Here is a 20,113-nt window from a genome sequence, read left to right on the forward strand (position 1 = left end):
GGAGTCTGATAATCCTGAAGAGTGGATCTCCGTTTTGGAAAGGGGGACACCGTGGCCTGAGAAGTGGTGTCCAGGTCAGCTCTGCCTGGGCTGCAGCGCTGGCAGAGGCTCTGGGCCCTGAGGGCCCTGCTGAGGCCGCCTGTGGATCCCAGCCTCTCCCCTGAGCTCCTGGTCTCCCTGCCACGTGTGCCCTCAAGAGGAGACGTCTGAGACAGGTCCCTGCCTCTGGGACCTCTGCAGGCCGGGGCCAGGGGCCTTCCCTCGGCCAGGGATTGTCAGGCAGGGCTCCTGCATCAGTGTCTGCTGGGGAGCAAAGGACCGGCCAGGGGTGCTGCTCAGCTGGCGGGGGTCTCCGGAGCTGCCGGGCCCTTCAGAGGCTTCCCAACCTTCACCCTCTGCCCAAGCTGAATCATTACTGGACACAGGCCGTCCTGGTCGGGGCAGGAGCAGACCTAAGGTGGCTCTCTTGAGTCACTGCAGTGACTTGAACCTCAAATGTCCCCAGCGTGGCATCACTGGGAAGCAGCAGAACCTTTAAGAGGCACGACCTAAGGGGAGGTCTTTGGGAGACGGAGGGTGTACCCTTGAAGGGGATCGCGGGACCCACGCCTTACTTCCTCTGTTGTTCGCTTCCTGCCCCAGAGGTGAGCAGTCTGCTCTCCCCTGTCTTGACGTGTTGCCTTGCCACAAACCCAGAGGCAATGGGTCTGTCTGGCCATGGACTGAAACCTCCAAAACTGTGAGCCAATATAAACCTTTCCTCTTTATAAGTCGATTATCTCAGGTATTTTGTTGCCATAATGGAAACTGATGGACACAGCTTCCCATGATTCCCAGAGAGGGATTCTTCCATGAGTTGTCCTAGACATGTCTGTAGGCAGCTGGGGATGGCTCCCTCGGTCCTGAAAGGGGACTCTGATTTAATACCACAGCATCCACTCTACATGACTCTTTAGAAGAGGCTGACATAGAGGAGAGCCAATAAAGGAAGTCAGGCTCCAACATTCCCTGTGGCTTCCGGCACCTCCATCACTGTTGGCACAAATTCCCACTACTAGACATTCTCTTTTTAATACACCGGAAGTGATCTCTGATTTCTGATATAAGACTACTGAGATAATTACATATCTGAAGAATTGAACTAGAAGAAAACAGAAATCCTGGATTCATAAAGACTCAGAAGTCATTCCATGAACTACCTGTCCTTTGATGAGTCCCTTTCAATGGCCCTACAAGGTGATCTTAGCTTTGTTGCTGTAGGTCAGAACACATTTTGGAGTATCAGGGAGGTGGATTTCAGCTCGATTCGACAATGCAATAGACTTTCCAGGGACACAGTCATTGTGAAGGGGCTCCAACCACTAGTTTCTGGAATTTGCCAGACAGATCAGTCCCGAAAGCTCTTTCAACTCTAGATGCGACGGTTAGATGTGAGGTGTCCCCAAACACTCATCTGTGAGACAACGCGAGGAAGTTTAGAGGTGAAATGATCGGAGTGTGCGAGTCTTGATCTAATCAGTGCATTCACCTCCAGACAGGGCTTAGCTGGGTGGGTGTGGCGGTGGAGGGGCCCTGGGCACACGGCTTGGGGATGCATTTTGTCCGTGGTGAGCAGCGTTCTCCCTGCTTCCTGGTGCCACGTCCCCAGCGGCCCTCCTCCAACACACTCTTCTGCCATGAGGTTCTGCCTCACCTGGAGCCCCACGGGTTGAAGCCAGCTGTCTGTGGACTGAGACCTCTGAAACTGTGAGCCCCGAGTAAACTTTTCCTGTTCTAATTGTTCTTGTCAGGCCTTTTTGGTCAGAGCAGCAAAAAACTGACAAGAACATTAGAGTTCTCTGTGCCGCGTCGGCGGCCCTTGCTGATTACATAAATCTGTAAGGTTCCTTGAGACTCCAGACGATTCTGTGACCTTGGTTTTTTTCGGTGTTGAGGGTCTAATAGGGGCCTCATGCCAGGCAAGTGCTTTACCGATGAGCCATACCTCGGCCCCACCGTAACTTTGTAAAACAAACTTTAGGGTGTTGGCATGTGACTACCCGCTGCCTCCCTCCCTCCCTCCCTTAGCACCGCCTTACTCCAACCCTGTTTGATCACAGGATGGGGAAGTCGTTAGGACTCAGATATTCTGCATCCTGCTGATGACCCTGAGATCAAAACTGAGGCCTAAACCACGGTGGTGGAGGGCGTGGACTCTTCCCCTGGGACAACCCAAGGGCCACGTCGCCCTGTAAGTGATGCGCTGGAATTCCCCACACGCGGGGTCCCTCTGTGGGTATGCTTGGGGGAAACACAGCCACACAAGAAAGCGCCCATTGGTGGCCAGGGTGGGGCAGCAGCGGGCCTGTGGGAGCACCTGGCAGCCAGCCCGGGGGTCTGCACAAGGGTGGGCCCGGGCAAGGCCATTCTGCTCCCGCGGCCCGTCCAGGCTCACTCGCCGACTCCAGTGCTGTCTGGGAGCAGGGGCTGCAGGGCTTGCTGGACGCTCGTCCAACTCACCAACGCCCTCGCCTGTCGAGGGCGTGAAACGGAGTGGACGCAGGTTCCAGTCTGTCGAGGGCCGAACCTGGTCTCCCTGGGAAGCTGCACCGCGTCCACCAGCTCATCTCTCACTGTCTGGGTGGCCTCCACGCAGGACTGGCTCCACCAGCAGCCTCACCCGTGCCTCAAGCACAGAGTCTGGACGGGCGGACGGCGAGTCCTTCCGTGGAGCTGACCAGGCGCCATGCCTTGCTAGAGCTTCTGCCTTACACGCCAGCGAGGCCACCAGCAGCGTGGTCACGCCTCCTGGGGCCTGAGCACAGGCAGGAGGAGAGGCCAGTGCTGCGGCCACACTGGCGGGAGATGCGTGGGGTCCGCTCCAGCGTCCCTCCTGCCGCGCGTCAGCACTGACGCACGCCGCACGCCTGCTGTGCTCTGTTGGGGACAGCCTGGTAACTGCAGGGTACTTCCTTGCGTGCAAGGACTGTGTGTCCTGCTCTTAGTAGGCTTTCTTGAGAGCCCTGCTGCACCCAGACGGAAACAGGGCACTTCTGCCACCGCTGCTCATTCAGGGCGGTCACTCTGGGGGACAGAAGACTCAGGGGCGTCCCCTAGACAGGGAGGGGGAAAGCCCCGTGGCCTGAGCTCCATCTAGAACAAGGATCTTGACTAAACAGTGGCACTGCAGTTCAACTTCTCCAGGCGCTTACTTTCAAAGCGCTCTATTAGGTGGATGCTCATGAGATCTTGCTTTGAGAAATGAGCTCCAAGCCACGAAACAGGCGCTGCTTGCGTGTTACGGCCTTGTTCTTGAGGTCAGGATCCACTCTGCTCAAGCAGAACAATTTAGAAATGAGGTAAGGTGTGCGGGGTCCCACAGACAGTGCATCTGCGGTTTGAGAAGGATTTGCAAAAACACCTTTCTCCAGCTCCTCTGAGCTTTGCATATTAAGTAGCTGAATAACACAAAAGAGGTATTTTTTAAGTTCCTGGAGACAGGACAAGCACCATGGTATCCGCAGTTACAGCCCCCAGGACAAGGCTCATGATAAACCGGGAGAGGCCAGGTGGCTGCCTTCTGGGCACCGCGGGCTGCGCGGGGGACTTGCCCATGGCCTCCCCACTCTGTAGGCTGCACAGCTCCCTTCCCTCTGTGTCAGCACCCAGCCATCCCACTTGCCCGTGGTGTTGGGTATGGTGCTTATTTCTATAACAGTGATGTGCTGAAAAACAACTTATTAGATCGACTGAGTGTGCTTTCATTTTTATACTTGTGGAAGAACTTCAGTTAAATAATTACAAACCAGACTGTGTTTCCTAATTAGAGTCCAGAAAACACAGTTCCTGTTCCTCTGTGCCCTGGTTCTTGTGGAGCAAAGAGAAGAATGCAAAAGTTTTGCAGGAACGTGCTCAGAAACTGGACCCAACTCACACTACTCTTGCTGAATGTCATCGAGGCAGATTTAAGAAATCAAAACTGAGGCATGATCGAGGTACAAGGGTAACCAGGCTTCTTACCCAGTCCTCCACCAAATGGCTTAGAAAAGTCAGACACTGCTCTGCCTCCTCCAGCTACCGTATTCTCCCCAGCAATATGAAAATGCACAAGCCAATGTTGGCAAGCCACCGGCCTTGTTTTATTGACAATACGCTAACTAAGCAAAACGTTCCCGATACACGGTCAAGCCTACCAACAAGGACCCAGTAGGGAAGGGCTGTGCAGGTGACAGAGCACATCTCACAAACAGCTTGCACACAGCTCTGCCTGGTGCAGCCATCACCAGGCTGGACCCCGCTCCCTGGAGGACCACCCTGCTGCCCGGGAGCAGCGTCCCCACTGAATAAAGACAAACCCGGTAAGCCCGGCAGACGCATGCAGGCCCTGTAGCTGTGGTCCAGAAGGACAAAGTCTCTTACCTTGCATCGTCGCTTTCGTCGGTTCTGAGAACAGCGGAATGAGCAAGAGGTAGATAAGGTAGACAAAGGAGAGCCCATTGTATCGGAATGCACACGCTGCAGGGGGAAGAGAGAGGGAGAACGTCATTAGCAAGCAGGCGGACGGAACCCACGTGCACAACAGCGTGGCGGACGGCACCCGCACTTCCTGAGTGCACACGTTGACCCACTGTAGCAGACGCACCGCCGTTTCGCATGGGACGTGAAACAGAGCCTTCAAATACGTGGTCCCTGCTAACCTGGAAGCACGCAAGTTTAAAGAGAAACTATGAAAAATCTTAATAGCTACAATCATTGGTTGAGAGAAACATGATAAGGAAAGATGTGCATCTGACATAAAAACAGAATGTGTAGACGTTTATAAGCAGTTGACTTTGTTATCAGCTTTAAACAGCCCTAATCGTGGCCATTAAGCGAAAACCTATGGTAGAGCCACAAAGGAAAGAGAGTTAAAAATTAAAACATGCAACTGGAGAAAAATCATCCACTAAGAGAAAGGTGGCAAGAGAGGAGGACAGGGACAAAAGAACCCCAAAGCACCCGGGAAACGGGCGGCAGGACAGCAGCGGAGAGTCCTCAGCTGGGGACAAGAACCTCCAGCGTGATGCACTCAGTTTGCCACCAAAAGACACAGAAGACAAAGGGTTAAAAAGCAAACCACTAGGTGTGCCTGCAGATTTCCTCCACACTTGAGGGGTGCATGAAGCGAGGGGAGCGCAGAGAAAGACACTCTAAGGGGTGGAAGTGAAGAGAAGAGAGCGACCGCGCTCACACCAGATAGCGCAGCCTTCAGGGCAGAACTGGACAGCGGGCCAGACCCAGGATGGCGGGGACGGACCCGTCGAGGGGCAGGGGGTGGTGAATGCGTGTGCCCGCCTCACAGCACCACCGACTGACAACCTCACTGTTGGATTCCACCAGCATCTTTGTATGAGTGCACTACAATTACACGGAATAGTGGAAATCGTGGTACCATATTTATACACGCACACAACATAATTTGATCAATCCTATTGGAAGGAGGTGACCACAGCACCAGGAAGCCGTGGACAGTGCTGCAGGTGACCAGGGGCTCCGAGCCCTGCTTCCCACAGTGGGCATGACCCTCAGACAGTCAACATGAGGCCCAAGGAATCCAGGTCACACACAGAACTCCCCTCCAACGGCAGCAGAGGGCACGTCATCCTCAAGTGCACGTGAAGGTTCCTCAGGGCAGAACACAGGCCTGCGAAAGAGATGTTCAAGAACTGCCGAATGTGGAAATTCACATCGAATACCTGTACTGAGCACACTGCTATGGAAACCAGAAATCAATGACAAGAGCGAGGTTTGAAAATTTCACAACACACGGAGATTTAAAAACATGCTCCTGATCGACAACGAATCAAAGAGGAGATTCTGGGGGAAATTTAAAAGTTATATTGAGACAAAGGGAAATGGACAAGAACATATCAAAACTTGGGTACAAAGTTTTGCTTTGGTACAAAGCAAAAGCAAGTCTAGGAGAGAAGTTGGCCCTGGTAAGTGCCTACATAGAAAAATCCTCAAATACTATAATCCTCTACCCCTCAAGGAACTAAAATGGAAGAACGAATTATATTCAAAGGTAGTGTAAGGAAGATAGTAATAAAGATGAGAGCAGAAACACATGAAATAGAGACTAGAAAAATAAGGAAAAATTGATGAAAACTAACAGTTGGTTTTTTGAAAAAAATAACCACAGTTTACAAACCTTTAACTAAGAAAAGCAGAAAGAAGACTCATAAGATAAACAAAAATGAAAGAGACATTATCATTGAGACCACAGAAATACAGTACTATAAACAATTATATACCAAAAAAATTGGGAATGTGGAAGAAATGGAAAATTCCTAGACACATGTAACCTACTGAGGTGGGATCATGAAGAAATAAAAACATATGAACAGATCAAAAATGAATAAGGAGAATGAATGAGTAACAAAAGTCTCCCATCAAAGAAAATACCAAGACTGATGACTTCACTGTTGGATTCCACCAACATCTTTTTATGAGTGCACTACAATGACATGGAATAGTGGAAATCATGGTACCATATTTATACACGCACACAACATAATTTGATCAATCCTATTCCCAGTACCTTCCCTTCCCTTTTCCTCCCCTCAACCCATCCAGTTACTCTACTGATCTCCCTTCTATTATTGTTCTTACTATGATTTTAATTAGTATGCTATAATTATATCTAAATAGTATTCATTGTGGTATATTCACACATGCACACAGCATAATTTGTCTACCAAATATTTTAAAAGAACTATTACCAATCCTTTTCAAAATCTTCTAAGAAGTTGAAGCTGAAGAAATATTTCAAAACTCATTTTATGAGTCTGGTTTTACCCTGATACCAATGTCAGAAAAGGAAACCAAAGGAAAATAATTGTTGAATCACAGGTCAATGTTGCCGATGAACGTAGGTGAGGAAGTGTTTGCAATGCAAGAACAGTGAATTCAACACTACTTTAAAAATAATAATATTTTGCCAAAACCAAGTAGGCTTCACCAAGGGATAACAGGATGGTTTAACACACACAAATTCATAAATGTGATACAGCAGATCAACAGAATGAAGGACAAAACCATGTGATTTTCTCAAAGATACAGAAAGCATATCTGACAAAATTCAACATCCTTTCATGATAAAATCTCTCACCAAATTAGGAATAGAAGGATTGAAACTCAAGACAAGAAAAGCTTGACAAACCCACAACTGATAGCACACTCAGCAGTGAAAAGTTGAAAGCCTTTTCTCTAAATCAAGAACCAGAAAAATATGATTGCTTGCCATATTTCTATTCAATATAGTGCCGGAAGTCCTAGTTAGAGCAATGAGGCAAAAGAAAGACATAAAAGACATGTACATTGGAAAGGAAGCAGTACAACTGTCACTGTTTGCAGATATATGGTCTTATATCTAGAAAACCCTAAAGATTCCACCAAAAAACACTAGAATTAATCTTAGTGATTCAGGTTCAGCATGCAAAGTCAACATACAAAATATGGTAATATTTCTATAAAACAATAAACTATTTAAAATAAAAATTTAAAATAATCCTATTTGCAACAGCTACAAAAATACTTAGTAAGAAATTGAACCAAGGGGGTAAAAATGAGAAGAAGGTTTGGCTTGAGTGACAGGGTATGATGACTTTAATCTGAGTGGAAATTATAAGAGCAGATATCATTTGTATAAAATTTAGCTGAAAAAAAAATAAAAGGAATGGGAATGCAGGGATTTAAATACATATTTTACATATATATACTTAGTTTTGTAGTTTTAACTAAGGAAGTCCCTTAATATTATTTTGAACCTCTTTTCTTTTTGTGTAGTTGAGATAATGTAGATATTCTGTCTTGTCATAAAATAATGTTTATATATATTTCAGGAGTCAATGTGTGAATGAGTATGATTTAGAAAATAAAAAACAAGCAACATTTAAAAATTTTTTTAAAAAAGAAATTTTCATTAAAGAAGTTGATGAAGTTATGAAAATGGAATGATATACCATGTTCATGGATTTGAAAAATCAATATTGTTAAATTGTACATACTACTCAGGGTGAACTGAAGATTCAGTGCAAAATCCGAATGGCATTTTTCACTGAAATAGAAATAATCTTAGTATTTATATGGAACCACAGGAAAGCCCAAATAGCCAACGTGATCTTGGTGAAGAATAAAACTGAAGGAATCATGTTCTCGGACTTCAAGACATGCCACAAACTGTAGCATTACAACAGTCTGGCACTGGCATCAACAGAAACACATTCCAAAGGGACAGAATGGAGAGCCCAGAAATAAATCCACATAGCTGATTTCAGACAAAGGTGGAGAAAAGACCATCTCTTCAAGACGTTATGCTGAGAAAACTGGATATCCACGGGAGCAGAACAAAATCGAAACCTGTCTCTCAGCCTCTGCAGAGGCCCATCTTCTTCTGCAGTTTCGCTTCCCCACAATCAAACACAAACCCACAATATAAAATGGGAATCCAGAGATGATGCATAGTTTTAGGCCGCGCACCACCCTCCATAGCGTGGCAAAGTCCCACGCCAGCAGCACACCACCAGGCGGCCTATCGCCCTTCCTTCTGCTCGTTCACGCTGGGCACACCTCCAGCCCCTTGGCCCAGCAGCCGTCTGCCCTCAGACGGACTCATGCGCTGGGCATCACAGGGTTTCTTCACAGGGTGCTACACCATCCTGGGTCCAGACATCCACTGGGGTCCTGGGACATCTCCTTATGGATGAGGAGGGACTCTGCACAAGAATCAGCCTAGAGTGGGAAAACCACCAGAAGACAGCAGGTTCAAGCTCCACGGCTTTAGTATGGGGAAAAACACCATGTAGATGACCCTAGGAGCTCCAGCAACAAGGGCAAAAATAAACAGGTGGAGTTATGCCAAACCAAACGCTTCCTACAGTAAAGGACATGGTCCCCAGGGAAAAGGGAACGTAACCATGAATGGGCGAGTGAAGAGATGACCCACACAGCCTTCGTCTTGGCAAACTGGACATCGGCTCGTGACCACTTCCCAAAACATAGAAGGAACTCAAATCACTCAAGAGCAAGAAAAAGTCAAAAGTTGGAAAGGAACCCTAGTAGAAATTTCTCTCAAGAAAACATAAAGGGCGACAGATACGTGAAAAAATGCTGACTTTGCTAATCATCAGGTACATGCAGATTGAAACCAGAAATCAACTTTACGTGTATAAAATGGCTATTGTAAACCAGAAAAAAGATGACGAATGTTGGTGAGTACATGGAGAAAAGGAGACTTTTTACCCTGTTGGTGGGAATGTGAATTAGTTCAGCCACCGTGGAAAACACCCTGGAGGCTCCACACGAATTTAAAGACACTAGTCTGAGTCAGCGAGTCCAGTCCCAGGTGCGCGGTGAAGGAAGCAAAGCGCACGTCCAAGAACACGCGCTCTCTCAAGCGCAAGGAGCACCATCGGCGGCAGTCAGACAGCGCAGCGGCCCGGGTGCCCGTCAACAGAAGAACGGATACAGCAGCGGAGTCTGTAGACACAGCACATGATTCAGCTTTAAAAGTGCAGGGAACCGAGTCCTCTGCCACAACAGGGTGAATCTGGAGAACATCAGGTCACGTGAACTGACCAGGCAGAGAAAGACAAATACGGCATATTCTCACTTACTCTTTACTTCTGTAAGCTCACAACACTGAACCTGTTGAACTAACAGAAGTAAAGGGTGGAACGCTGGATCCCAGGGACCAGGGAGGCAGAGGGCGAGATGTTGGTCGAATGACGCAAAACTTCAGCTAGGAAAACGCGTCCAAAAGCTCTATGTTATGACACGGCGAAAATACGTACCCACACCGTATTTGGGAAATTGCTAAGAGAGCAGAGTTTGTCCTCAGATTCTCTTGGGAAGGTGACACACATGTTATTAATTCAACTGAGCAGTTCCACAACATTACATATTCTAAAACAGCATGCTTTGTGTGACAAGCATATGTAATTGTACTTGTCAATTAAAAATAAAATGAAGCTTAAAATCCAACCAGGAAGCCCAAAGTGAAATGAATGGAGACAGGTCGCAATTAAGTTCTGAATGAAACCAGGGAGCTTACAATCCCTGCTGAAGGGCAGAGAGGACGACGGGTCAGGGGCGGGTTTACAGAGGCTGACAGTGCAAGGGACAAGGCTGAAGGGAGAGAAAGAGAAGGAAGACGTGTCTAAATGCTATTGTTAGGACCGGGCAATAAAACACCCCTGTCGCACAAGCAAGGGCTCCAGCTCAGGGTCCCGATAACTGGTCTGAACCCCCAGCCGGGATGTGGCCCAGGTGGACTCTGGATCAGGTCAGCCGCCCCCGACCTGTAGTCCTGCCACCCTGTCCCCACCCGCCTGGAGGACAGGACTTGAGAGCGGTGCCTGGCTGGGCGCTTACACCTCTGCCCCCTTGCTCATCTGCAAAGTGGACAACCGTCTCCAACGGTAGACTTTCTGCAAGGGATAAACGTAAGAAGACAGTTGGCTCAGGTCGTGTACCTAGGAAATGCTCCGAGACGAGAGGGGTTATCCCAGGGGTCCTCGGCCAACAGGGCAGAGTGGCCAGCACACTACAGCAGCCGGCAAACGTGGCGCACTGGATGAATTCGGAGCGCAGAGTCTGAGGGATGGAGGCCGGCTGGGGGACGCCAGGAAGGAGACAGGCAGGAAGAGTGTCCGGGAGACCCTGGAGGGCCGGGCAGGGCGTGGGCACGGCCACCACCGCACTACTGGCCATGGTGCATCAGGGGAAGACACTTCTCAAAGCCTCGCCTGGTGATGAACAGCGGCAGGAGTGGTGGAGAGGAAGGTTCGCGTGGCTCGCGTGGCCGTGCTCGGTGGACAGGACGCCAGGACAGGGGAGCCAGCAGGTGGGCTGAGGAAGCCGTTCGCCACTGGACGTGGGGAGGAGTTAAGAGCAGCGACATAAAACCTCCGAGGCCGCCCAGCGGGCAAGGCCGAGCCCCAGTGCCACTGGGGACATGCAGAGGTGAAGGCGGTGGCAGCTGTCACCCCGTCCTGGAGCCCTGTTTGAAGCGGCCAGCAGACGCGTGCTCAACGCTGCTGTTTGTGACTGCGGAGGGTGGGGACCATGCCCTGCGTGGCGATGGTGCTGGAGGTGGAAGGAAGGAAGAGCTCCCAGGGCAAATCCGGCCCAGAGGAGTGACAAGGACGCCCAAGGACGCCCACATGGCCACGGCTGCCGACTAACCAGGCGGAGGGCGGCGAGAGTTGAGCGGCAGGCAGGTTGCAGACAGTGCGGAGAAAACAGGGAGACCCAGCAGGAGGAAGGGCTGCACGGAAGACGGCCACCGCATCAGAGCGCCTGGCCGGTCGTGGCCGTCAGTCCCGCGTCCTCGCAGGCCCTGCAGAAAGGACTCTGCCCAGAGGAAAGAAGGACACCCAAGTACGGAGTCAGGAAAGCACCCTCAGAACCCGGAGACGGGAACAAGGAGAGGTCCTGGGAAAGCTCAGCAGAGGGGCCGCGGCAGTGGCCAGGCCTGGGTGCTCCCGGCCACGGGGGGTGGAGGGTCTGGCGTGGGGCAGCGCAGCTGGGAAGCACATCAGGATGAGAGGACAGAAACCAGGTGGGGAGACCACCAGGGAGCCCTAGAACTGAGCCAGAGTCTGGAGAGTGGGCCCAGCTCAGGAGCCCAGGCCTGCAGGAGGGCAGAGGGCCGGCCTGGTGGCTTGCTCTGGGAGGGGCAGCAAAAGGAGAAATGCGGGGGCGGGGCGGGGCGGGGAGGCTAGGAGAGTTTCCATCCCGGAGGCTTTCTAGACACCGAGATCCGAAGGGAAACCCTCAGCAGATCCGACACGGGAAAACACCTCAGAGAAAAGAAAGAGCGCGAGGCTTGACTTGTCTTTCTCGCCAGGATTCCCGTCTGCTTGTGCTGAGACGGCCGCCACCGTTCTACGCCGCTACCTGCTCAGCCCAGCCAGGTGCATGCAGTACTCACGACCGACGCCCAACCTGCACAAGCAAGCCTCTTCCAAAACGACAGACGCACTGACGTTCCGTCTGGAATGATCCCACCTGATGGATGACAGAAACCGAGCTGCTCGACTTTCTGTTGGCAGGTGCGAAGCTGCTGCGAGGAGTCGCTCAAGCTCATGAGGGCAGAAGAGGTCAGATCCAAGGGAGCCTCTCCATCTAGGGCAAAATATGTCTTTGAACTTGGCACTACAGCACGTTCAAGCTGGGAAAGCCATAGAAGGTAAACCCTCCTCTACCAAGCGCGGAGCTGCAGGGTCCAGGATGCTGAGACAAAGCACACGCATTACTGCTCCTGGGAGCCGAGCACCTGCTGCATACAGGCCCCATAGCCCTCGGGGCCAGCAGGTGGGCTCACCTCTGTCGCCCCCTGGAGAACTCTGCTCTTGTCACAGCAATAAGTACACAGGCCCATCAGCACACGGGTCCCTCAGCACACGGGTTCCTCAGTACACGGGTCCATCAGCACACGGGTCCCTCAGTACACGGGTCCATCAGCACACGGGTCCCTCAGTACACGGGTCCATCAGCACACGGGTCCCTCAGTACACGGGTCCATCAGTACATAGGTCTATCAGTACATGGGTCCAAGGAGCTCACCACTAACACCTGAGGTCACGCGTGGATGGAGGGCTTCCTAGCGTGGCTCCACCTCCCACGCCTTCAACTTTCAGACACGCCTTGTTCTTGAATTTTGTTTTCTAAGGACGGAAGCCGGCACACGGTTTTGGAAAAACTCCACAAGTGAGGAAAACAATAGATTCAACCTGACCAGCTCACAATCTACCCACACAAGAGGAGAAACTCATAGCTGCTCAATTCACAATAGCCAGATTGTGGAACCAACCTAGATGCCCTTCAATTGATGAATGGATAAAGAAACTGTGTTATATATATATACAATGGAATATTACTCAGCCATAAAGAATAATAAAATTATGGCATTTGCAGGCAAATGGATGAAATTGGAGGATATCATGCTAAGTGAGATAAGCCAATCTCAAAAAACCAAAGGAAGAATGATCTCGCTGATAAGCAGATGATGACACATAATGGGGGTGGGGGGGAGGCAAGAATGGAGGAAGGAGGGACTGTATAGAGGGGAAAGAAGGCTGGGAGGGGTGGGGGGAAGGGAAAAAATAACAGAATGAATCAAACACCATTACCCTATGTAAACGTAAGATTACACAAATGGTATGCTGTTACTCCATGTACAGAGAAACAAGTTGTACCCCATTTAGTTACAATAAAAAAAATTTTTAAAAAGGGGAAACTCTCTTACAAATATGAAATTGTTAAGAGGGACACAAAACATTCACAGGACACCTGCGCTGTGGACGTGCGGAACGCTCCTGCCGCTCAGGGCCGTCACAGAGCCAGAGAGCACACCTCAGTCAGCCTTCCGAGCAGCCCAGCGCTCGTCCTGGATTGCTATGAAAGGTCAGAGCTCCCAGGGCTGAATTCTTAGCACGGTGTCTGTTATGGTGGGGACGAGAGGTGCCCCCAAAGCTCACATGTGAGACGTGCAAGAAGGTCCAGAGGAAAAATAATGGGGTTGTGAGCATCTCGACCCGATTCTTAATGAATGCCCTGACGGGATTAACGGAGTGTAACCAGAGCGGTGTGGCTGGAGAAGGGGTCACTGGGGTGTGGCTTTGGGTGTAGGTTTGTGTCTGTTGAGTGGACGCTTCTCTCTCAGCCTCCTGATCACCATGTGAGCTGCTTCCCTCAGCCACACTCTCCCGCCATGATGTCCTGCCTCACCTGGAGCTCCGAGGAATGGAGCCGGCCTTCTGTGCTTCCGGGCCATGACCTTCTAAGACCTCTGAAACCATTTCCTCCTCCCTAATTGTGCTGGTCAGATCCATTAGTCACAGCACAGAACAGCTGCCTGCCTCCTGCACAGCCAGGCGACATCTCACCCTTCCAGGTTCAGACCATCCCGTCTCCACTGCATGCACTACACGTGCTCTGCTTTGCTCCACAGAACTTGTTCATTTCAACAGCTGCCAGAGCAGAGACAGATGCACATGACTCAGAAGAAGCAACCTCCGTACCAAGTGACAAAGTAGCTGTCAATCCAGGGACCCCAGAAATGTTTTGTTTATATTTTTTAATGTATTTCCTTCTGTACTCTGAAGCAATCAATGGGTTCTTAAAATAAAGTCCTCCTAAATTCTGGTTATTTTGTAAATCTTTAAGAGGGAGAGAGGGAAACAGCTGGGAAGTATTTATAATGGAGCAGGAAACAAATTAAACAATCATAGATTTTTCCTAAGGAAGTAAAATATCAAAGAAACGAGAGACAGGAAAAAGGCCGTTACATCACCTGATTCATTGTCTATTTGTGTGGAATTCTTCCTCCCATTATATACTACCATGTTTTACTTCTCGTTAGCTCTGTAATGGTCTCAAAGAGTGATGCTTTGAACAGCGCCGGCCGGATGAGAGAACTCTCTTCCTGTCCCTCTCTCTGGCCTCACAGCCCCTGGAGGTCATTCATGTGCTTCCTTCAGATCACTGCAGCCATTATTATTTCATGGGAGAGGACACCAGTCTGTCCCTGAACCTCGCAGAAGAGCAAGCATCTGCTCACACACCTTTAACGCCCGGCATCCGGGCACCAAGCACCTGCATGGTCTGCCCAGGCACACAGAAGAACACCCGAATATCTGTGACACAAAGGATTAATAGAAATATTTTTCAAAGAAGAAAATATGCTCTCATATTCTGGTCCTGTTTCACCTTACATCTTTATCCTGAGCTGTACAAAAGCTGACATTGTTGCAACCGTGTGTAAATTAACTAGTCATGCATTATTTTGTACTTCAGGAAACAGAAACATCATGTTGTGCATTAATGTCATTACAGAACTTGGTTAAAATAATGTAATTTAGGGTGAAACCTCAAGGAAAACATGATGCTTACAGGGCAATAGATTGTAAGAACATGAAGTCAAATGGCATTATAAAATCATAATCCCTACTTACTTACTAAAAACTTAAGTCAATTTAAAGAAAAAAGATGAAAACATCTCATGTGCAAAGGGAAAAAAGCATTTGGCCTGAATTTTCTGCTTCTTCCGAACAACTTGAGAGGCTATCTGGGAAAATATGGCTTGGAATAGAGAGGCACTGAGAACTTCATTGGATTTTGTTGGCCCTGAGATTAAAAATCCATTGCTTTTTAGTAAAAATAAAAAGGCAGGGTTCTGCTTTCCAGTTTAACATGGATCGACAAATAGATCAAGTATCAGTAACACTACCTAACATTTCTAAACACATCCTGATGGGTTAAACAGTTTTCAGAAAGTGTACAGAAAGAATAATGGCGATTTCTCCTTTAAAAATATCTTTTAATATGTTATGTGCAAATGCACTCATAAAAAAGTCATTGCATTAAAGCTCAAATCCTTATGCTGAAGTTCAGTCATGCTCATGCCACATTATTGATCTAGGAGAAGAGCACTGTGGATCGTCTCTCGTGACTGCAAAGGAGGAAAGAAAGCTATTATGCTTCTATACGATTTCTTAAACTATCCGAAAAAGTAATTAGCAATAAGAGGGACTGGGAATGTAGCTCAGTGATAGAACACATGCTAAGCATGCAGAGGCCCCAGGTTCAATCTCCAGTACAAAAAAAAAAGAAACAAAGAAAGAAAGAAAGAGGAAGAGGGAGGGAGACGTGGGAGAAAGGAGGGGAGAAGGAGGCGACCTCATCCTAAAACAGAGCCGGGGTTCCAAGCCTACGCAAAGAGAACTTGCTGTCTTCCTGCTGTGGTGAGCAGGTCTGCTTAGTGAAAGAACAGGCGAGGTGCGAAGACGGCTTCCCGGCCATGACCTTCATGACCTGTCAGGGTGTGCAGACGGGAGACTGGAAGTGAACAGCTTGCTGGGTCAACCAGGTCTGCGTTACTGACCGGGAGCCCGCTAGTCAGCCTTTGTACGCACACTCAGTATCACGTGTGCACCGGCCGACTAAGTCTTGGCTGTCCCAGAGCCCAGCAGTTAAGAAAACTACAGACTCCACCTCTCTCTAGAGGTCCACATGAGCAGAACGCAGAAGACCCTGTTTTAGTTTTGGGGTGGAAATTATTCATTGCAACTGAGTGGTAACCTATGAAGGGCTACTGCTCGTTAAGGACGTACATTCTCGTTGTATACTACACCTTCTTTTGAGAAGTGTCAACTCGGTTCTCAGACCCTTTCAAAGGGGCTCGCCTGCCGTCTGGGGGGACCACCCCTGGCGTTCCGACGCCTTCTGGACTTCACTCCCTTCTCAGGTGAAGAGTTTGCAGACTTCTCTGCTCTGCAGCCTGACTGTGGATTCCGCTGTGTTTCCTTGGCTGGGGAGACACTTTTTAGCTTGCCGTAACCCCACGTGTCTATCTTCACTCTGGGTGCCTGAACCTTTGGGGTCCTCTGGAAAATCAACACCTGCGCCAATGTCTCAAAGCATCCCTAGACGTTTAGGGCTATGCTTCTGGGTGGACCCTGGGATCCAGGTCTACTTTGAGTTGATTCTCATGTGTGGTAAGAGGGAAGAGCTAGGTCTCTTCTGCACATGTGTATCCAATTTTGTAGGTATCATTTGTGATCGGAGAGAGAATTGCTTATTAGGCTGATTTGGTTGTTACACACGTATGCATATATCAAATTGGCATATGCACAAATGTTTTGTCTTAGTAGAAAAGGTTTTAAAAGAACTTAAAGCCTATTTTCCTGAGTAAAAATGTTACTTTTGCAGTAAGCAGGTTACTTATCATGCTTAGTTTTATACCATCTTTTTCAGTCCCAGTTTCCCCAGTTTTGGATTTTTCATGAATGCTGCCTTTATTGTCTTATTTGTAATGAGCTCCACTCTCTTGTAACCTTCCCAAGGGTTAACTTCTCCTCCGAGTACAGGTATGTGCTACATTCCCCACAGCTTGATCTCCATGTTAGGAGTCCTTGACACAGCTGGTCACAGGCTAGCTGTCCCCACTAGGCCACTGTTTCTGCAGATTTCTTAAGGTCACCTGGTCCATTTCGAAAGCTTATCTTTATAGCCTCAAAGGCTTTGAATTTGCAATGTCACCTCTTCATTTCTTTTAATATCTTTATTAAATTATTAGGTTGAGTGTCTGAACCATAACTTCATATATCAAAAACAGTTAAATAGTAGCAAGTTCATATGGTCCAACCTAAAATGACTTGGGACTGGCCTAACTGGACCATGTTAGAAAGTAGAGATCGCCGTTTCCACTTTCATAAACAAGAGAAGTCAGTCTGATCAATCCCCTGGAGTTCAAATACCTCCCACGTGCCATCCCTAAGCACGTGGAGGAGGTCACGGAAAAGGGGGCCAGCAAAGCCCAGAATCCACACAATTAGAGGGGTACCTAAGCAGCAGCCTGGCACAATTTCCTTCTTTCAAGAACTGAGTAAAAATAAATATTCTGTAGGCTTTCACTGTAGGCTCTAGAATGTTCCATAGTGTTCTTGGCAGTATTCCAGGTGTACATCAACATGGAAAGAAATCAGCTTGGCTGCTACAATGAGGTCATACTTCTTCCATCTTCTGCACATGAGGTTGCACAACCCTGCATCCTATTTAGTAGCTCACAGGGCTGAAACTGACTGCAGCTGTGGATTCTGTCTCCATGTGTCTGCTGTGACGTCCTGCCGGCTTCCTCCTGCAAACAACCTAACCCCAATGTAAGTAGGACCATCCCGATAGCTTCCAACCACCTCCACTGCTGGAGAGGTATAACACCTTGGAACAGGAGAAGCAGCCTCTTGCCCGGGAAAATCCTTGGCCACCAGAACAGCTTCTGAGACAGCAAGGAGCTAGAGAGGAGAGGGCCTCCCTCAAGCCAGCCACCTCCGCCAGACCTCGACGATTGTGCCCCACCTAGGTGTGTCTGTGGATTTAGTCAGATTGCGGAGGTCTGCATAACTGGGAATGGCAGGGTGCAGAGGAATCCTTCAGTAACCCTCGCTCCTCCCCACCCCAGGCTGCCTCGCCTTCTCCTCTTATTACCTTTGCAATTCACACCACACCCACCCACCTGAGAAACTTAGGGTAGCTAAAGAATTGCTGGGGGATGCTCTGTGCAGAGGATTCGAGAAGCCATGCCAGTAAGGCGTCTGGCTCCCTGCAGGCATGTTCCTCAGCTCACGGGCTTGGACTTTGACTGATCTGATGCTGCAGAAGGAAGACTCAGGGCTCCTCAATGTCCGAGCAGAGATGATGTTTTGCTTTCTCTGGTCCACTGTTTAGGACCTGCATTGGCTAAATGATACACGATGTTCCAGAACTTCCCCTGTGTTCCCCCAAAGTGAGCCTGGTCTGGCGTCACAGGACCTCCAAAACACACACACCACCAAGAGACACAGCTGGGTGGTCTCCATGGAAACTGTGCAGGGGCAGGGCCACCCCCTCTCATACACAGAAAGACCTCTACAAACACATTGCTGTCCTTGCTGGATACTTGGCAAGTCTTCCCCGGGGGAGGGAAGCTGCAGCACCCTGGCACTCTTGGCTTCACTTTAAGAGTCAAACAACAAGGCACCCCCTTAAGTGCACCCCTGATTCAAGCCAAATCCCCAATTAGCCATGCCCAAACATGTGAACCCCCAGGCCCTGGCCACTCTGGAGCAGGGGCTGCTTCCTGTTTATCTCTTACTCCAGTCCTGACTCCAACTTCTGGACATAGTCAGCATGCAGTAAATATTTACTCAGAGAAGAAATAAATAAAATAAATCCCTGCCTCTTTCTTTGCCAACCTGCAAAGTCCTCTGACCAACAGTGTGTCACACACACACACACACACACACACACACCCTGGAGATCTCTGAATAGAAGAAGCCCATATGCCTGGAAATATGGGAGTGATTCCTCAAGGCTGTCATACAGTGGGAGTCTGTGCCAGTCACAAGGATGACGCTGCACAGAAGGACAAACCTGGAAACGCGCATAACACAGCAGGTGACATACACTGTGGAATCCTACGTTCTGTGACAGGGCTGTGAGGGAGGTGCAACGGAAGTCCTCCACTTAGAGGAAACCGAGGCTCAGGAGGACACGCAGGTAGCCCGGTCTCCAGGAGGCCCTGTAGCGAGGCCCGCTCAGGTTGGTGCGAATCCCCGCTTTTAACTGCAGCTACACGTAGAAAAGATCTCTGAGCATGCAGCCGACTGGGAAGAGGGAGAACTGAGGACTTCACTTTAACGAGTGGAAGTTTTTAATAATGACTATGTAGCTGCTGTATTTAAAATAAAGTTGAATCTGAGGGAGAATTCCTGTCTTCCACCACTCAACACCCATGGCATTTGGGCTTTATTGCTGCTGCGACCTCGCCACGTGGCATGGAGGCACATCATCAAGAAATGCGCCAACTTCAAGAGGAGACTGAGCCCTGAAGACAGCAGGACTCGGTCACCGTGTGTTTTCACAGAACCTCGTGCAGCGGCTTGCACACCACAAGCACAGGACGACTGGGCAGAGCGAGTGAGGGAGCCAAGCCAGGGGGTCCCACTGCCTCAGAGGGGTCAGCAGATCAGGCCGCCATGGCCAGCCACTGGTACAATGTCCCTCAGCTTCACCAAATGTGTTATCCTGCAACATTAAACCTGCCTACCATGGCAACATGGCTACTACCACATCAAAAAGGAACTAGATGAAAAAGTGGGGAAAGTAGTATCCAGCTGCAGGCGGGGGTGGGGCTCAGGGGTAGAGCGCGATCGTAGCAAGCATGCAGCCCAATCCCAGGCACCACAAAAGTCATCATCATCACATCATCACCATCACAACATCACCATATGACATCATCATGACATCATCATGACATTGTCACATCATCACATCACATCACCATCATGACATCATCATGACATCATCACATCCTCATTACATCACCATATGACATCATCATGACATCATCATGACACCGTCATCACATCATCACATCATCATCATATCATCATGATATCATCATGACATCATCACATCCTCATCATCACATCATCACATCATCACATCACCACCATCATCATCACATCTCATCATAACCATCATCATCATGACATCACCATCATCACATCATCATCATGACATCATCATATCATCACATCATCATGACACA

The 20,113-nt window shown here is 49.1% G+C and overlaps 1 protein-coding gene across 6 annotated transcripts in view; it reads right to left on the reverse strand.

Moving 5' to 3' along the window:
* The window catches only part of Piezo2 (piezo type mechanosensitive ion channel component 2), a 365,623-nt gene that overhangs the window by 286,217 nt on the left and 59,293 nt on the right, over nucleotides 1–20,113 (reverse strand). For all 6 annotated transcript variants that reach the window (XM_047526788.1, XM_047526790.1, XM_047526787.1 and 3 more), the window contains exon 2: nucleotides 4,399–4,494. In XM_047526788.1, coding sequence (XP_047382744.1) covers nucleotides 4,399–4,494 — 96 coding nt within the window. The remainder of the gene's footprint in view (nucleotides 1–4,398; nucleotides 4,495–20,113) is intronic.

This window comes from Sciurus carolinensis, chromosome 15, assembly GCF_902686445.1.
Source record: "Sciurus carolinensis chromosome 15, mSciCar1.2, whole genome shotgun sequence".
Classification (NCBI taxonomy): Eukaryota; Metazoa; Chordata; class Mammalia; order Rodentia; family Sciuridae; genus Sciurus; species Sciurus carolinensis.